The sequence below is a fragment of the Zonotrichia leucophrys genome, chromosome 3, assembly GCF_028769735.1.
Source record: "Zonotrichia leucophrys gambelii isolate GWCS_2022_RI chromosome 3, RI_Zleu_2.0, whole genome shotgun sequence".
Lineage (NCBI taxonomy): Eukaryota > Metazoa > Chordata > Aves > Passeriformes > Passerellidae > Zonotrichia > Zonotrichia leucophrys.
The window spans coordinates 58,093,650-58,106,770 of record NC_088172.1 but is presented as its reverse complement, the minus strand read 5'-3'; the positions used below and the strand labels follow the sequence as shown (position 1 = coordinate 58,106,770).

The 13,121-nt window shown below is 37.2% G+C and overlaps 1 protein-coding gene across 2 annotated transcripts in view; it reads left to right on the top strand.

Moving 5' to 3' along the window:
• The window catches only part of SHPRH (SNF2 histone linker PHD RING helicase), a 49,105-nt gene that overhangs the window by 21,038 nt on the left and 14,946 nt on the right, over window positions 1-13,121 (top strand). For both annotated transcript variants that reach the window (XM_064708399.1, XM_064708400.1), the window contains exons 13-20: window positions 71-327; window positions 3,718-3,839; window positions 6,304-6,392; window positions 8,166-8,255; window positions 8,827-8,934; window positions 9,427-9,569; window positions 12,392-12,565; window positions 12,882-12,944. In XM_064708399.1, the coding sequence (XP_064564469.1) occupies window positions 71-327; window positions 3,718-3,839; window positions 6,304-6,392; window positions 8,166-8,255; window positions 8,827-8,934; window positions 9,427-9,569; window positions 12,392-12,565; window positions 12,882-12,944 (1,046 nt within the window). The remainder of the gene's footprint in view (window positions 1-70; window positions 328-3,717; window positions 3,840-6,303; window positions 6,393-8,165; window positions 8,256-8,826; window positions 8,935-9,426; window positions 9,570-12,391; window positions 12,566-12,881; window positions 12,945-13,121) is intronic.

The following is a 13,121-nucleotide window of genomic DNA, read 5'->3' as shown; positions in this document are numbered from 1 at the left end:
TCAGAATTCCTGAACATCATTTATCAATAGTTTTATTTGCAAATTACTTGCTTTCTTTTTTTAATTTCAGATTCAAATTCCCCCTCAGACAGAAAATATACACTGGCTTCACTTCTCTCCTGTGGAGAGACACTTCTATCATCGCCAGCACGAGGTGTGCTGCCAGGATGCATTGGCAAAACTCAGGAAGATTTCAGACTGGACTCTTAAGCTTAGCAGCCTAGATAGAAGGACTGTGACTTCTATTCTGTACCCTTTGCTACGGCTCAGGCAGGCCTGCTGTCACCCACAAGCTGTTCGGGGAGAGTTCTTGCCACTACAGAAAAGGTGAATTTCTGTCATTTCTTAAATGGCCTACTTTATCCAAAGCAAAACTCTGATTGTCTCCAGCAGTGCAAGTTCTTGTACAGTCCTCAAATAAGCCTAATTTAAGCTTCTTTAGTTAAATGTGTGATTGTGGCACACCAGGGTAATATGACCTCAGAAGCTGAACAGGCACAGTGGGTTCATTAGTGTAATTGTTGTGTTAAAAAACATAGTACTGAAGGCATTTGATTCTCCAGTGGCATTCTAACCTTACTATGACTAGAGTGTTGCAGGTAACAGGTTGAGAATGAAACAAACTAGATTCTTTTTTTGTTTTAAAATAAGCAAATAAGCCCTCTGCTTTTTTTTTGTCTTGTACAAAGCTCACATTCATGAATGAGAACAGTGAAAGAATTGAATCAACAGTATGGAACAATTCTTTAGTTCAAAGAAAATGTTAATTTGAGTGTCGGATCTCAAGATCTCAGTCCTGAGATGCTGAGCCTCCGAGACCACCTTGGGGGGCTCGGGAGTCCTGGAATGTTGCCAGAAGTGTCTGGTGGCAGGACTTTAACCCTACACAGGAGACGACAAGGATGAGGGCTTCACAGGGTGAATGGTGAAGGGATTAGTTAATTAGAGGGTGAGACACAAGGTTTAAGATTTATGTACAGGGGGGTTTAGAGAAGTAAGATGGAGGAATTGGGGTGTGTCCTGTCCTTCTTCTTCCTCCTCTCCTCCATCTTCTTTGGCCACGGTGGCACCTTTGGATTGGTTATTACTGAGAGTACACCGAGTTATAAGAATAGATGGTATTGGGGAAAAATGATAAATATTGTACACGTAACAAAGGGTATAAAGATACGTGGCTGCCCGGGAGGGCAGACAGTGTGCCCATGGCTGACTGCTGAGCAGATCTTTGTTCGGCTGAAAGAACATCTTTTAGATAAACAATTAATAAACATAAAAACCGAAAGAAGAACTGAAGCCTCTTCTCGTCCTTCGATACGCGGGCTGCCCCAAGGCCACCCCGGGCCTTTTCAGGCCCCTCAAACAGCCGAGATAAACTGGACATTTGAGGTTGCAGAATTTGTAAATATAGATCCAAACTTGAAAGCTGTACAAATGCTCTTTCATTTGCATGCTTTCAAGATCATCTTCCCCCATAAGTGCTCTGCAACTACCAGTTTGGTCTCAGCTTTTGTTAGACCAAAAAACCCATATTGCCAGTCCTATTGTGAAATGTAGCTGCTACCTTTTCAGTCAGTTAGAAAGAGGTTTTTGAAAGAGCAGGCTGTTTCAATCCCAGCCTCTCAGAGGGACATCTGAGTTTCTTTCTTAAACTACAGATAGGGAAGAACTTCAACTTTTAGCACTGCCAGTGTTATTGCTACTGTTTCCTATTCCATCCATTCTATTCAGTCTCTTTCAATCCTTGTTAGAAGTTTTGTGTCCTACTCCTTGCTCTTTGTTATACAGGGCACCTGCAGTGCTTAAGCAGCTGAAGCTGACTTTGCTTCTACTTGAACAGAGAGCAATAGTTAGCCACTGTGCTGCAGCACTTACTGTGGCAGTCTGCTTATGTGGAAGCAAGGGACTCAAACGTAGGAGAAATCAATATTCCCACCCATCATACAAGATTATCTGCATTAAAATGAGCCAGTGTAGTATAAATGAAATATATGTAAACTGAGCAGAGTATGGTGAGAACAGCTTCATACTGTGTTGATTTTGATGGAATGGTTGCACGGTGACAGCTGCATAATAACTGATGGAAAAGCCAGCAATGAAAATTAAATCTTTCTTCAAATCACGTGTCCAGAGAAAAGTCAATTTTCAGCAGTGTTTACATACCTTTTTTTTTGTGACCCAAACTTGACTACAGCAGTGGATATTCCCAGGATAGAGAGAAGATTTAGTTCCTGTCTTTGGTTATGTGTTGGAGAATAATGAAGAAATTCTCTGCTAGGACCTTTGATGAATAACAGAAATTTCCTGAAATACGAAAGTTGATGCTGGAGCATATAGATAAGAAACAATGGCCTGGATTAAAAACCTGAGTTTGGAGCATATTCTGTTCTATGATAGATGACCTTTTTCTCCCACCTGTGTAGTGAAGGCAGTAAATGAGATCTACTCAGGGAAAAAAAAGCTCTCAAAAGAGATTTTTCTAGATTTTCCTAATTAACTTGAGTAAAAACCCCTTCTGTTTGCCTTAGTTGGTAGTCTCAGGCTGTGTATCTAATTGCATATTTTATATGTACATCCTTCTGCTGTAACAATTTTTGTTGGAACTCCCGAGGATTTTGAAAATAAAAGGTAAGTAGCAATGGTGGAAGTATCAGCATATGTTATGTGTATTTAGTATTTCCTTTGCAGAATTCAGTAATTATGAGTAGTGATTGTATTTATTTAAAGCTGATTCTGGTGTAACACTGTACTATAAAACCAAGAATCAGTTTCTGCAACTGGAATAATGTTGCAAGGAAGGTAAAATAAAGGCCTAGGGAAGGGCATCCTTCCAGCATAATTGGAGCCCAGTCTGTGCAAGAGTTCAGTGCTCTGTTCCACAGTGCTGAACACCAACTGGTGAATGCTTCTCCTGAAGGTGGATGAGGCTGAGGAGCAGGGTTTCAGTGGAGGGGAGTGGTGCCTGGTCTAACAGCAGCAATTGGTATTTGCAGCAGCCTCAGGTCATCTGTTGTAGGCTGTTGCTATTGTTTACTCTCCTGTCTCTTCATATCAGTCCTCTGATTCTTTAACCTGTGGCTTTACTCCAAGGTACCCTTTAGGCTTCCTTCTTGCATCCTCCTCATTTCTGTTCCCGCTTCCCTCTTTTCTCTTCATTTCTGGTATTTTTATGTGAAACTAATTCTCTTCTGGTAAAATTCCTCTCATAATCTGCAGATATGACAAATGTAGAAAAGGAAGTTTAGAATGATTTTTGCTAGTCTTCTCTGTTCTCATTTCACACGTTTTCTTCTTTACATTGACACTTCATGTATTTTGTGTTTAGATTGGTAGCAGAGGGTAGAAGTGTGGTCTGTCATAGCTGTTTTCATCTGAACAGCTTTTGGCAAAATGAGGTCTATGTTGCTTGTTTGCAGTTCACCACTAACAGAAGGAGAACAATATTTTGCCCCAGGAAGGATTATTTTATCAAGTTCAAATTTTCTTCTTGCTCCTTTGTTCTTGGTGTTCCAGGAGATGGCAACCTCTGGACGCATTCAAGTTAGGGTAAAGCTCTAGCAGGAAGAAAATCTGACAGTTAGAGGTTTTTTAATAAGTCAAGAAATCTCAAAAAAAACCACGGATGCATGTAATGATCTGCTATGCTGCTCAGCATGACCCCCTTACTTTTCTAGTACTGTGATTTTGTTTCTAATTCAAGCCATTTGGTCTCCTTTTCAGCACCATGACCATGGAGGAACTGTTGGCCTCTCTGCAAAAGAAGTGTCGAACAGAGTGTGAGGAAGCTCACCGGCAGTTGGTGTGTGCTCTCAATGGCTTAGCTGGTATCCATATCATTAAAGGTAAGACCAAAGGGCTGTAGCACATCCTTTACTCCTTTCAGTACAAGAGTAAAGGATATGCTCCATCTCTGTGTACTGGGAGGTTAAAAGAAGTCATACTTGTGTAATTGTACTTAACCTGCTTTTGCTTTATCAGTACTGCTTTCTGGGCTTCCCTTGCGCCCCCAGCCATGCTGACTGCTAAGATTCCTTTTGCTGCTCCTGCTAGACAGCTCTGTCAATGTTGATTTTGTCTATATTACAAGGCAAAAAAGCTTTGAATGAGAAACAAAAATAATTATATGAATCTTGAGTGTCCCATAAAATAAATTAAAATTACTCCATTGAATGTGTAAAAATGCCACTTTTCCAAGTTCTTCTGAAGTTGACAGGCTGTTTGAATTTTTCCAGCTCATGTCCAAGTCTTCCTTCAAAGAGAACAGGCAAGCTGCCTTTTCTCTTACTTGCCTCACAGAAGGACTATATTCGGATTCTTTAATCTGTAGTTAGTGGGTTCAAAATACTTTGTTACAATTGCAGCATGGAGATAAGTGCTTCTGATACAGTTAAGTGCTTAAAAAGAGTTACATACAGATGTAATGCTTCTAAAATGCACGGGTAGCAAAAATTATGTTTGGCCTATTTTGAAAACCAGATTGATAAAAATTTCGCCGGATGAGAAACAAAAGCAGGACAAAAGAGGCAGAATTCTGGTCTGTAACTCCTCCCCCAGTATTACACTCCCTTACACTCAGTCTTCTTTGTCAGGAAGGGGGAAGCACACCTTACGTAAAAGTGAGGCCATGAATTTAATCTTAGTATAATTGAAAATCTATAGGTCTATTATTAGTCCAAATTTATTGCTACAGGCAAAGAAAAGAGTAACAATCACACTTACTTGTTTCTACTTGTCCTGCTTTTCTGCTTATCTTTCTACTTAAGCTCATCTGGACCCTGAGGTCAATGGTTTGGTAGATGTGATGGCAGTGCAATTGCCAGTTGTCACTACCTTCATAAGTAGGAATAAGATGTTTGTGTTGATGGTTTCTTCCTCACGCAAGAGTCCAGTGAGGGTCATTTTTATGTTTGCTAGCATGTTTGCATCTTCCTCTTTCTTCATTGGTCTGCAGCTCCATGAAAACGCTGAATTTAGTGGACATGATGCCTTTTATGAATGTTACATACTCTTTCTTTGTTCTCTTTGTTGCCCCTAAAACCAGTTTTGTCCAGCTCTAAGTCTGCATTTCTTTGACTGTGGGTGAGTTGTTTATAGCCATGGCTTTCTTATTCACTGCCAAGCCTGTGCACCATCTCTTAGCATCCCATGGCTGTACTCTACACTGCATCCTAAATCTTTACTTGTCAATAGCCTCTGCTATTGTTACTAGGCCTATTTCCCTACACTACATCATTGTGGTAGTTGTAAATATCTCATTCTACATGGAATAACTGCTTGTTACTGCTGTCTATATAAAGCTGTGTTTGTACCACACAAAGATAAACAAAAGTTTAAAAATATACTAAAAATTTGCCATAGACACCTAGTGAATTACAGAAATTGCTATCCCAACTAAGCCAAGTAAAAGGCAGGGCAAGAAAAATTCAGGGGAGGCCTGACAAGCTTCAAACTAGCAAATTCAGCACATAACTTTTGGCCGTTTCTGGTAATTGCAATCCTGTATGGCAGGACTACACACTTAGAAATGTAACTCCTTCAATGTAAGAAGCAACAAATCTTGTTGCCATAGAATTGTTATACTTCCATATAGATAGAATGATGGTTTTTGTTTTACTCTCTTATCTGTCTTTATGCATTTCTTTTCTCAGTGCTTCTCCATGTTTTAGGAGTCTCTAAGAGTATTACTGGCTAAGTAAATTTCCATCAGTTGAGAAAAGCAAATTAAGATGGATTTATTTTTTCACTGCTTTTCCATACACAACTTCAATTTTGTATTTATTTTTAATTGATATCAGCTATTTTCTGGGGAGTGATTGTGATGCTGGCAGCTTACATCAGTAGTTATGCTTCCTGCATATACCTAATCATTTCTGCATTTCTGAAGTATGACACAACTTTGATGCCTTTCACTGGGAGAGTGAATAATGCATTTGCAGTGCAAATTTAGCAATGCATCACTGCAGTGAGTTGTAGATGATTTTTTTAAGTGCAACATGAGATTTTTTTTTTTATTTATGCAACCATGAATATATATTTTAAGAGGTTTACAGATCTTACCGTGACAAAAGATATTTAATTTGAAAACTGTGTAAGTCTTTGTAGAATATCATATTCTATTTTTTACCAATTTTTAGGGGGGAGGAATGACTAGGAAAGAATTGCGTGAAGACAGGCATTTAATATAGAGACTTTCTGAGAACATCTTAGTGTGTTATAAGTAATGTAACATTTGTAAGGTCGTAGCTGTTTGTATATTTAAAATCCAACACAATTTGTCTGTGTTTTTGCTACTCTTTTTTAATTCAGGAGAATATGCATTGGCTGCGGAGCTGTACAGAGAAGTACTGAGATCATCTGAAGAGCACAAAGAAAAGCTCAAAACAGATTCCTTGCAAGTGAGTGAGCATTGAAATGTAAAGAGGCATAGTTAAGAACTGGAATACTTTAGAATACTTTAATTTAACAGGTCAGTCTTTTCTTCATCCCAGTGATATGCTGAATTACTCTTTCAGCCTGCTGTTATGATAACAATCTTTGATCACAATCTTCAGCTAGGAATCTGTCCCATGACCTTCATGTTTCCTTTTTTTTGTTTGACCAAAAAAAAAAAAAAAAAAAAAAGCTACTGTGTTTATAAAAACCTGCTTGTGAGTTTTCTTGATGTCCCTGAAGCAGTGTATGATCTCCACCTGCTGTTCTACACTACAGTTAACAAGCTGAATTCCTAGTCTGGTGCATGTGACTGTGACTGCTCACATTAAGTGTTATATCCTGCAATTACAGAATGCAGGGTTTGCACTGAGAGTGATATTAATGGGCCTAATGATAGAGAATAATAAAATACTTGCCCTGCAGAAGATAAGAGGGCATCAAAACATGGAAAAGAATTGAAGTGCCTTTCTCTTTGGGCATTTGACTTTTGAATACTATTAGCCTTTTGAATACTATTTAAAAATATGAATATATTTTCCTGGTAGAAAAGTCATGGTTCTCCAAGTAACATATTTACAGTTCTTCAAGAACTATCAGTTATTAATTGACTAAAATTTTCTTCAGCATAATAAGAGATTTTAAATGTTAGTGATACATAGATAAGTGATCAGTTATCTGTTTCTTTACTTGCTTCTATGAGCAAATTATTGTTTGATTGTGTTGCATGTGGTCACCTGATGCCTCTGTTGTGCTTCTTTGATTCTTCCTTTTCCTTTGTGACTTCCTGGTGGCTTTTTTGGCCTAGCATAGAGGTGTTAGCCTAAACTTGTTAAGCTGTGCATAGGTTATTAATTAAATTGCTCTACTGGATTGTGCAGTCCAGTTAATTTTTCCCCCTTGAAATATATGCTGATTAATGATGCCTTAGTGTAATAAAACTTTGCTTCTGTTAAGTCTTCTCAGCTCTTTGGGATAAAGGCAAATCACTACTGGCCAGTCCTCTTGAGTGACTGAAATAGTAAGTAATAGGACAGAGGTGAAGAGAATCCAGGATGTGAGAAGGGCACAAGTTTATGATAGTGGAGGTTATTACTATGAGTTTGTGGGAGCTGTGCAGGAAGCATAATATTATTGGTCTGGTTTGAGAAACAAAGAGTGAAGCCAGAGAAGAGGAACAGAGTTTCCTTATATTAATAATCAAATTTATTTTCCCTAAAAGTCTACCTAAAGGTCATATGTTTTTCAGTATCTTTTATTTCAGAGAAATGAAAAATATGAAAAATTATTATAGCTCTTGGTATCTGGTCTTTTCCTTGCGCTTTATTTTGCTTTAGATAGGCTAAATGAATTGTTTCCTGAGAATATTCCAAAAGACACCAAAGAAAGTGCCCTGAGATAATTTGTTTTTCAGAACAGTAAAGGGCTGTTTTAATTAGGAGGGTGAGTATGGCATAGGATCTGATGACCTGGTGTCACACTTGCCTGCTGATTTGCTTTTGAGATGTTAAAGAAGGTCTTTTTAATATTTCATATCCTATCATTTCCTATCTCAGTAAAATGTGGAAAGGAATCTTTCTTTTCTTTATAAGATGCTTCCAGATTAGCAGAGAAAGCAAAACTGATTTTAAATTCATGCTAATTTCTTGCTGTAAGCTTTCATTGCTATTCAGGTCTTTCCTGTCATGGATGTTCCTATGGATTTTTTCATGATTGCTCTTGACTTTGTGTATATTTAGAGACTTCATTCTACACATAATTTGATGGAATTGTTGGCAAAACACCCAGGAATTCCCCCAACTTTGCGTGACAGCCGACTTGCAGAAGAGGTAAACATCTTTTGTTTTTACATGAATATGTAGAGCATGTTTTTATTTTTTGTCCCCTCAGCATTTTCCCTAACAAAAGAAACAATTCTTTTCCTTTCAAAAGAAATAGCTTTTTTGAGTTAACTGCATACATAAGCCTTTCTTGTTATTTTATAAGTTTTATATTATGAGTATATTTTATGAGTAAGTTCAATTGTCCTGTTTTCAGACTGTTCTGGGGTCTTTTTATTGTTTGCTTATTCAACACAGATAAGTAGAAAATACTGAGTTATATTCCAGTTCCCTTTTGTAATTGTATTCCTATTGTGTTGTTTTGGCTTATCCAAAAGCTAAGTTGCACAGTTAGCATCTTCATAGTGATTTGTCTTCTCATGTGTTTTTTGTGGCTTACTAATAAATGCTGGATTCTAGAGGAAAAAAAAATATTGCTAAATATTGCTTACAAATGAAGGTGGGTAGCACATAGATAGGTAACCACGTAAAAGTTCTATGGTAGTTGGGGAGTTTTTATGTTTGCAGTATTCCTCACAGGTATGATTTGTGCATAGTTTAATCTCTTATTTCCACACAGGCAGAACAACTCCGACAGCATTATATGAGTAAATCCAACGCAGAAGTTGCAGAAGCCCATCAGGCCTTACAGCCAGTTCTTCAAACCATTCGGGAACTTCAGAGAAAGGCAGGTACCTCTTAAATGTTTTGTCTCTGACTTTTGGCATTTTTAAAGAATATTTTTTTCATCTTTTTGTCCATAACTCTAGCTGTTTATCTTCTTTCACCCATTAAAATTACACAGTCACTTCAGTGACTTAATTTCATGGGGACCTTTGCTTTTTCTGCTTAAATATCTCTATCTCCTTTTGAGAGAGAGAGATGGAAGAAACTTTGAGATCACAGTAGCTCTGTGTGACTGTTCTGTATAGAGAGCCTTGATGAATCTGATTCTACTGAAGGAATATAAAGGTGTGGAGAATGTAGACAGTTTCTTAGTCATGTTTTTACATGTCAGCAGAAGACAGGATATTTTTTAATATCCCTCATCCTCCACTTTTCATGGAATTAGCCAGTCTGTGTTTGACTGTGGCCTAAAGATCAGTATATGCCTCTGTTGCAATGAGTAAATTGGTTTTCTGTTGAAAGTTCAAGGATAAAGCTCTTGTTTTTCATACAGATACATTCAGGTTCTCCTTGGTGGTTGGATGTCATCCAGACAGCAATACAGTATGCCATCGATGAGGAGCTTGTTCAACGTGTGCAAAATGAAATTACCTGCAACTACAAACAGGAGACAAGTAAACTCTCCATGGCAGAGAAGTAAGAGAATAGCTGAATTAGGCTGTTTGTTAAATACAGATAAATCTACTCAGGTTGTCTTACTACTTTGTGCTAACTGTTGCAATTAGATAGCAGACATTTTTGCTTCAGAGCATCTAGACTGCAATTATCTTTCAAAACCAGTCCCTGAGAAAAGCACAACTAGATAGAAGACTTGGAAAAAAAAAGCAGGAAAATAACTGTATTCTCTTGGATAAGCATTCTTTGAAATGTTCTTCTGCATTATTTACTGTGGTTTTATAGTCTTCTATACTTATGAAACTGCTGAGTAAGAAGAATTCAAAGTTTATTACATTAAAATTGAGTAAACTGTAAAAGACATTGGCTTGCTTAAATGGAAAGTAGACTGACAATATCAGAAAATCCTTGTGTAACACCATAAAATAGCATCACTCTTTTTCTGAGCAAAGAATTTGAAGTTGGTTTCATGTTCAAGACAACAGTATACCATTCAGTTAAAGAGTAATGAATTCAGAAGGGACATTCAGAGGTTGCTTAAATCAACCCCCATCTTAAGATCCAGACCCATGGTTGTTCAATCCAGTAAAGCTATACAGCGATTTGACCTGTTTAGCATCTCCAAGGAGGGAGATTCAATAGTCTCTGTGTGAAGTCTGTTCCAGTATTTGGCCTACTTGATGGATAAAAAGACATAAAAATTATTTTACCTAGTTAATATTTCCTGTGTTGCATCATGTGTACATTGTCTCTTTTTCTTTTGTCAGGTGCCTTTGACAAAGTTTGACTCAGTCTTCTCTGTATGTTCCCGTTAGATAAATACAGAAAGCAATATGGTCTCCCCTTAATTTTAGGATTGAATAGACCCTTTTCTCCTAAGCCCCTCTTGTACATTCTGGATGAAGGTCTGTAAGTTCATCACAGAGAAGGGAGACATAGGAAGGACAGTGCTCTGGTGGTCTAACTTCGGGCAATTTTCTCAGATACATGAACTTACTCTTTTAAATACAATCTTTCTGAATCATGTTTTAGTCAAATACATTTTTATTATCTTTATGAAATATATAAATGTATGTATATACATCTGTGTACAAGTTTATGAAATGTGTGTATAAATTTAAATACTCAAGATACACATATTTTAATTGCGTATATAAAGATGTGTCCTTCACTCTGACTATTCTGCCATCACGATTCCAAAAGGTTGAAATTTTTCCTGATTGAAGTAAATATACCTTTTATTTTCAGTACTTAACATAATTATATTGAATAATCTAAATAAAAACACAAAACTTCTTTTTTCTTCAGCACAAGAGGCAATGGGCACAAACTGAAACACAAGATGTTCCCTCTGAACATCAGGGAATGCTTTTTTCTGTGAGGGTGACTGAGCACTGGAACAGGTAGCCCAGAGGCGTTGTGGGGTCTCCATCCTTGAAATACTCAAAAGTTGTCTGGGCATGGTCTTGGGCAACCAGCTCTAGGTGACCCTGCCTGAGGAGACCTTTTGAGCAAGGCAACACCCTAAGGCCCCTTCCAACCTCAGCACTCTGTTAGTCTGGATGTGAACATCTCATGGTTCTTTGAGAATGATAGCATCACATTCTGGTCAAAAAAATATGAGGAAAGGATTGTTTGCGTGTTCTTGCAAAACTATTATGCTATCCATTTGTACGTTAGCTTGTGTCATACTGTTTTTTTTTTTTCTTTGAAATTAGGTATTTAGAAAGTATATTCTTAAATTGCTGCTTACAGATTGTGTAACTTTGGAAAAGCTATCTATGACTAAACTTTCTTCTATAACACAGGGATAAAACTTAATTCTTATTCAATTTATTTTAGCATATGAGATAAAACTTAAAAAACAGTGTTGTATCAAGTTCTACTGGTCAATGGTGGAAGCAACAAGTACTCTGAATTGAGTACTGGATATAATTAATCCATGGTATAGTGATGGAAATTTTTATAAAAGCTGATATTATTTGGCAATTGATGATAATAACAGCAGACTTGTGGTTGCAGTTTAATTTATTTTCAAACTGCCTGGTTAGGCAAACTTGGTCTATGTTATTTTAAAACGCATATTACTGAAGTAGGCTATATTGAATGCCAAGCTTTAGTACTGTTAAACCTGTGCTTTGCTCTCTGCACTGTACAAAATTTATGTTTTGGATCAAACTCTCCATATTGCATAGAGCCAAAGTCTTGTACATCAATATCAGACCTTGTAGAATGATGCACTGTCTTTCAGCAAGAGACGATCTCAGGAAAAACACAATGTGAGAAGTGCTTAACTTCTGTTCGTATTTGTGTTCATTACTGCACCACCCCTCCAATCACAGGAGACAGCTAGGTAGCTAGGTTTCAGAAAAATAGTTTACAGTTATGCCCATTTAATAAATTTAACTTTAAAGCTCAGTTGCTGAATGAAGTGTATTTTTGTGATGTGTGCATGTGTCTGTTGTGAATTGCACAGGTGCATTGAAAATAATTTTTTTGGCCAGCAGACACAAGTAAGACTGTATGTGCAGTGGTTTCCATTACTAGATTTGCATTGTGGACCAAAATGTTGCAGGTTGGTGTTCACTACTAGTATTTGGCCACACCTCTCAAGTCTTGGAAAGAGTCTTTCTAAAGATACCAGGCATCAGCTCTGGGGATTCACTGGAGTGATTTCTGACAGAATTGCATGTAGCAGGAATAAGCATTTGCTTCCTTTTTATTAAAATTTTTTATGTTGTCCTAGATTGCTATTTAGCTACTTCTCTTCTACTTCAGAATACTGAGTCAAGTTTGGATTTTGTGTCTTGGTGTACAGTAATTTCCCTTTTTCTTTAAATAAGATTCCGTGACTGCAGAGGCCTTCAATACCTACTCACAACTCAGCTGGATGAAGTGAAGAAGTTCCAGAAGATTGTAAGAGAAGCAGTGAAAAACTTAGAAGGGCCTCCTTCTAAGCAGGTCATTGAGGCTGCCACTATCTGCCATTTGCGACCTGTTAGACTGCCACTTAACAAGTAGGTCTTGAAAACAGAAAATATACTTTAGATGTGTATTACTACATTTTCCTTTATTTGAAATAACATACTGAAGCCTTTATTATGTACTCAGGAGCTGTATGCACACAGATATCACAGATTTATTTGTTAGCATCATGACCTTTGGTTTTATTTTTATAAAATCTTCTGGTGTTAGCTATATTAGTGTACATATGACTGTTATTTTGTTCTTTTTAAAGAATTTTGTGTAGTTTTTTATGTTGGAATAGGGGCTTATGATAATTTTGTTTCTGATGAAATTGAGTGCCTCTGTTTTCAATTTTCTGTATTGCAGCTGTGTCTTTTGTAAGGCTGACGAATTGTTCACAGAATACGAGTCAAAGCTCTTTATGCATAGGTAAGTTCGTAGCTTTATAAATACCTCACTGTTAGAAAAAGTGAAAGTTGGATTAGTTTATGTTGTTTGAAATAAGTATATGACCCAATGACAGAGATTTCTTGCTGATGGCTTTGATAGTAGTTCTATTAGGTTTAATTTTCTATGTAAATTTCATTTGAAGAAAAGGTGTCCAAG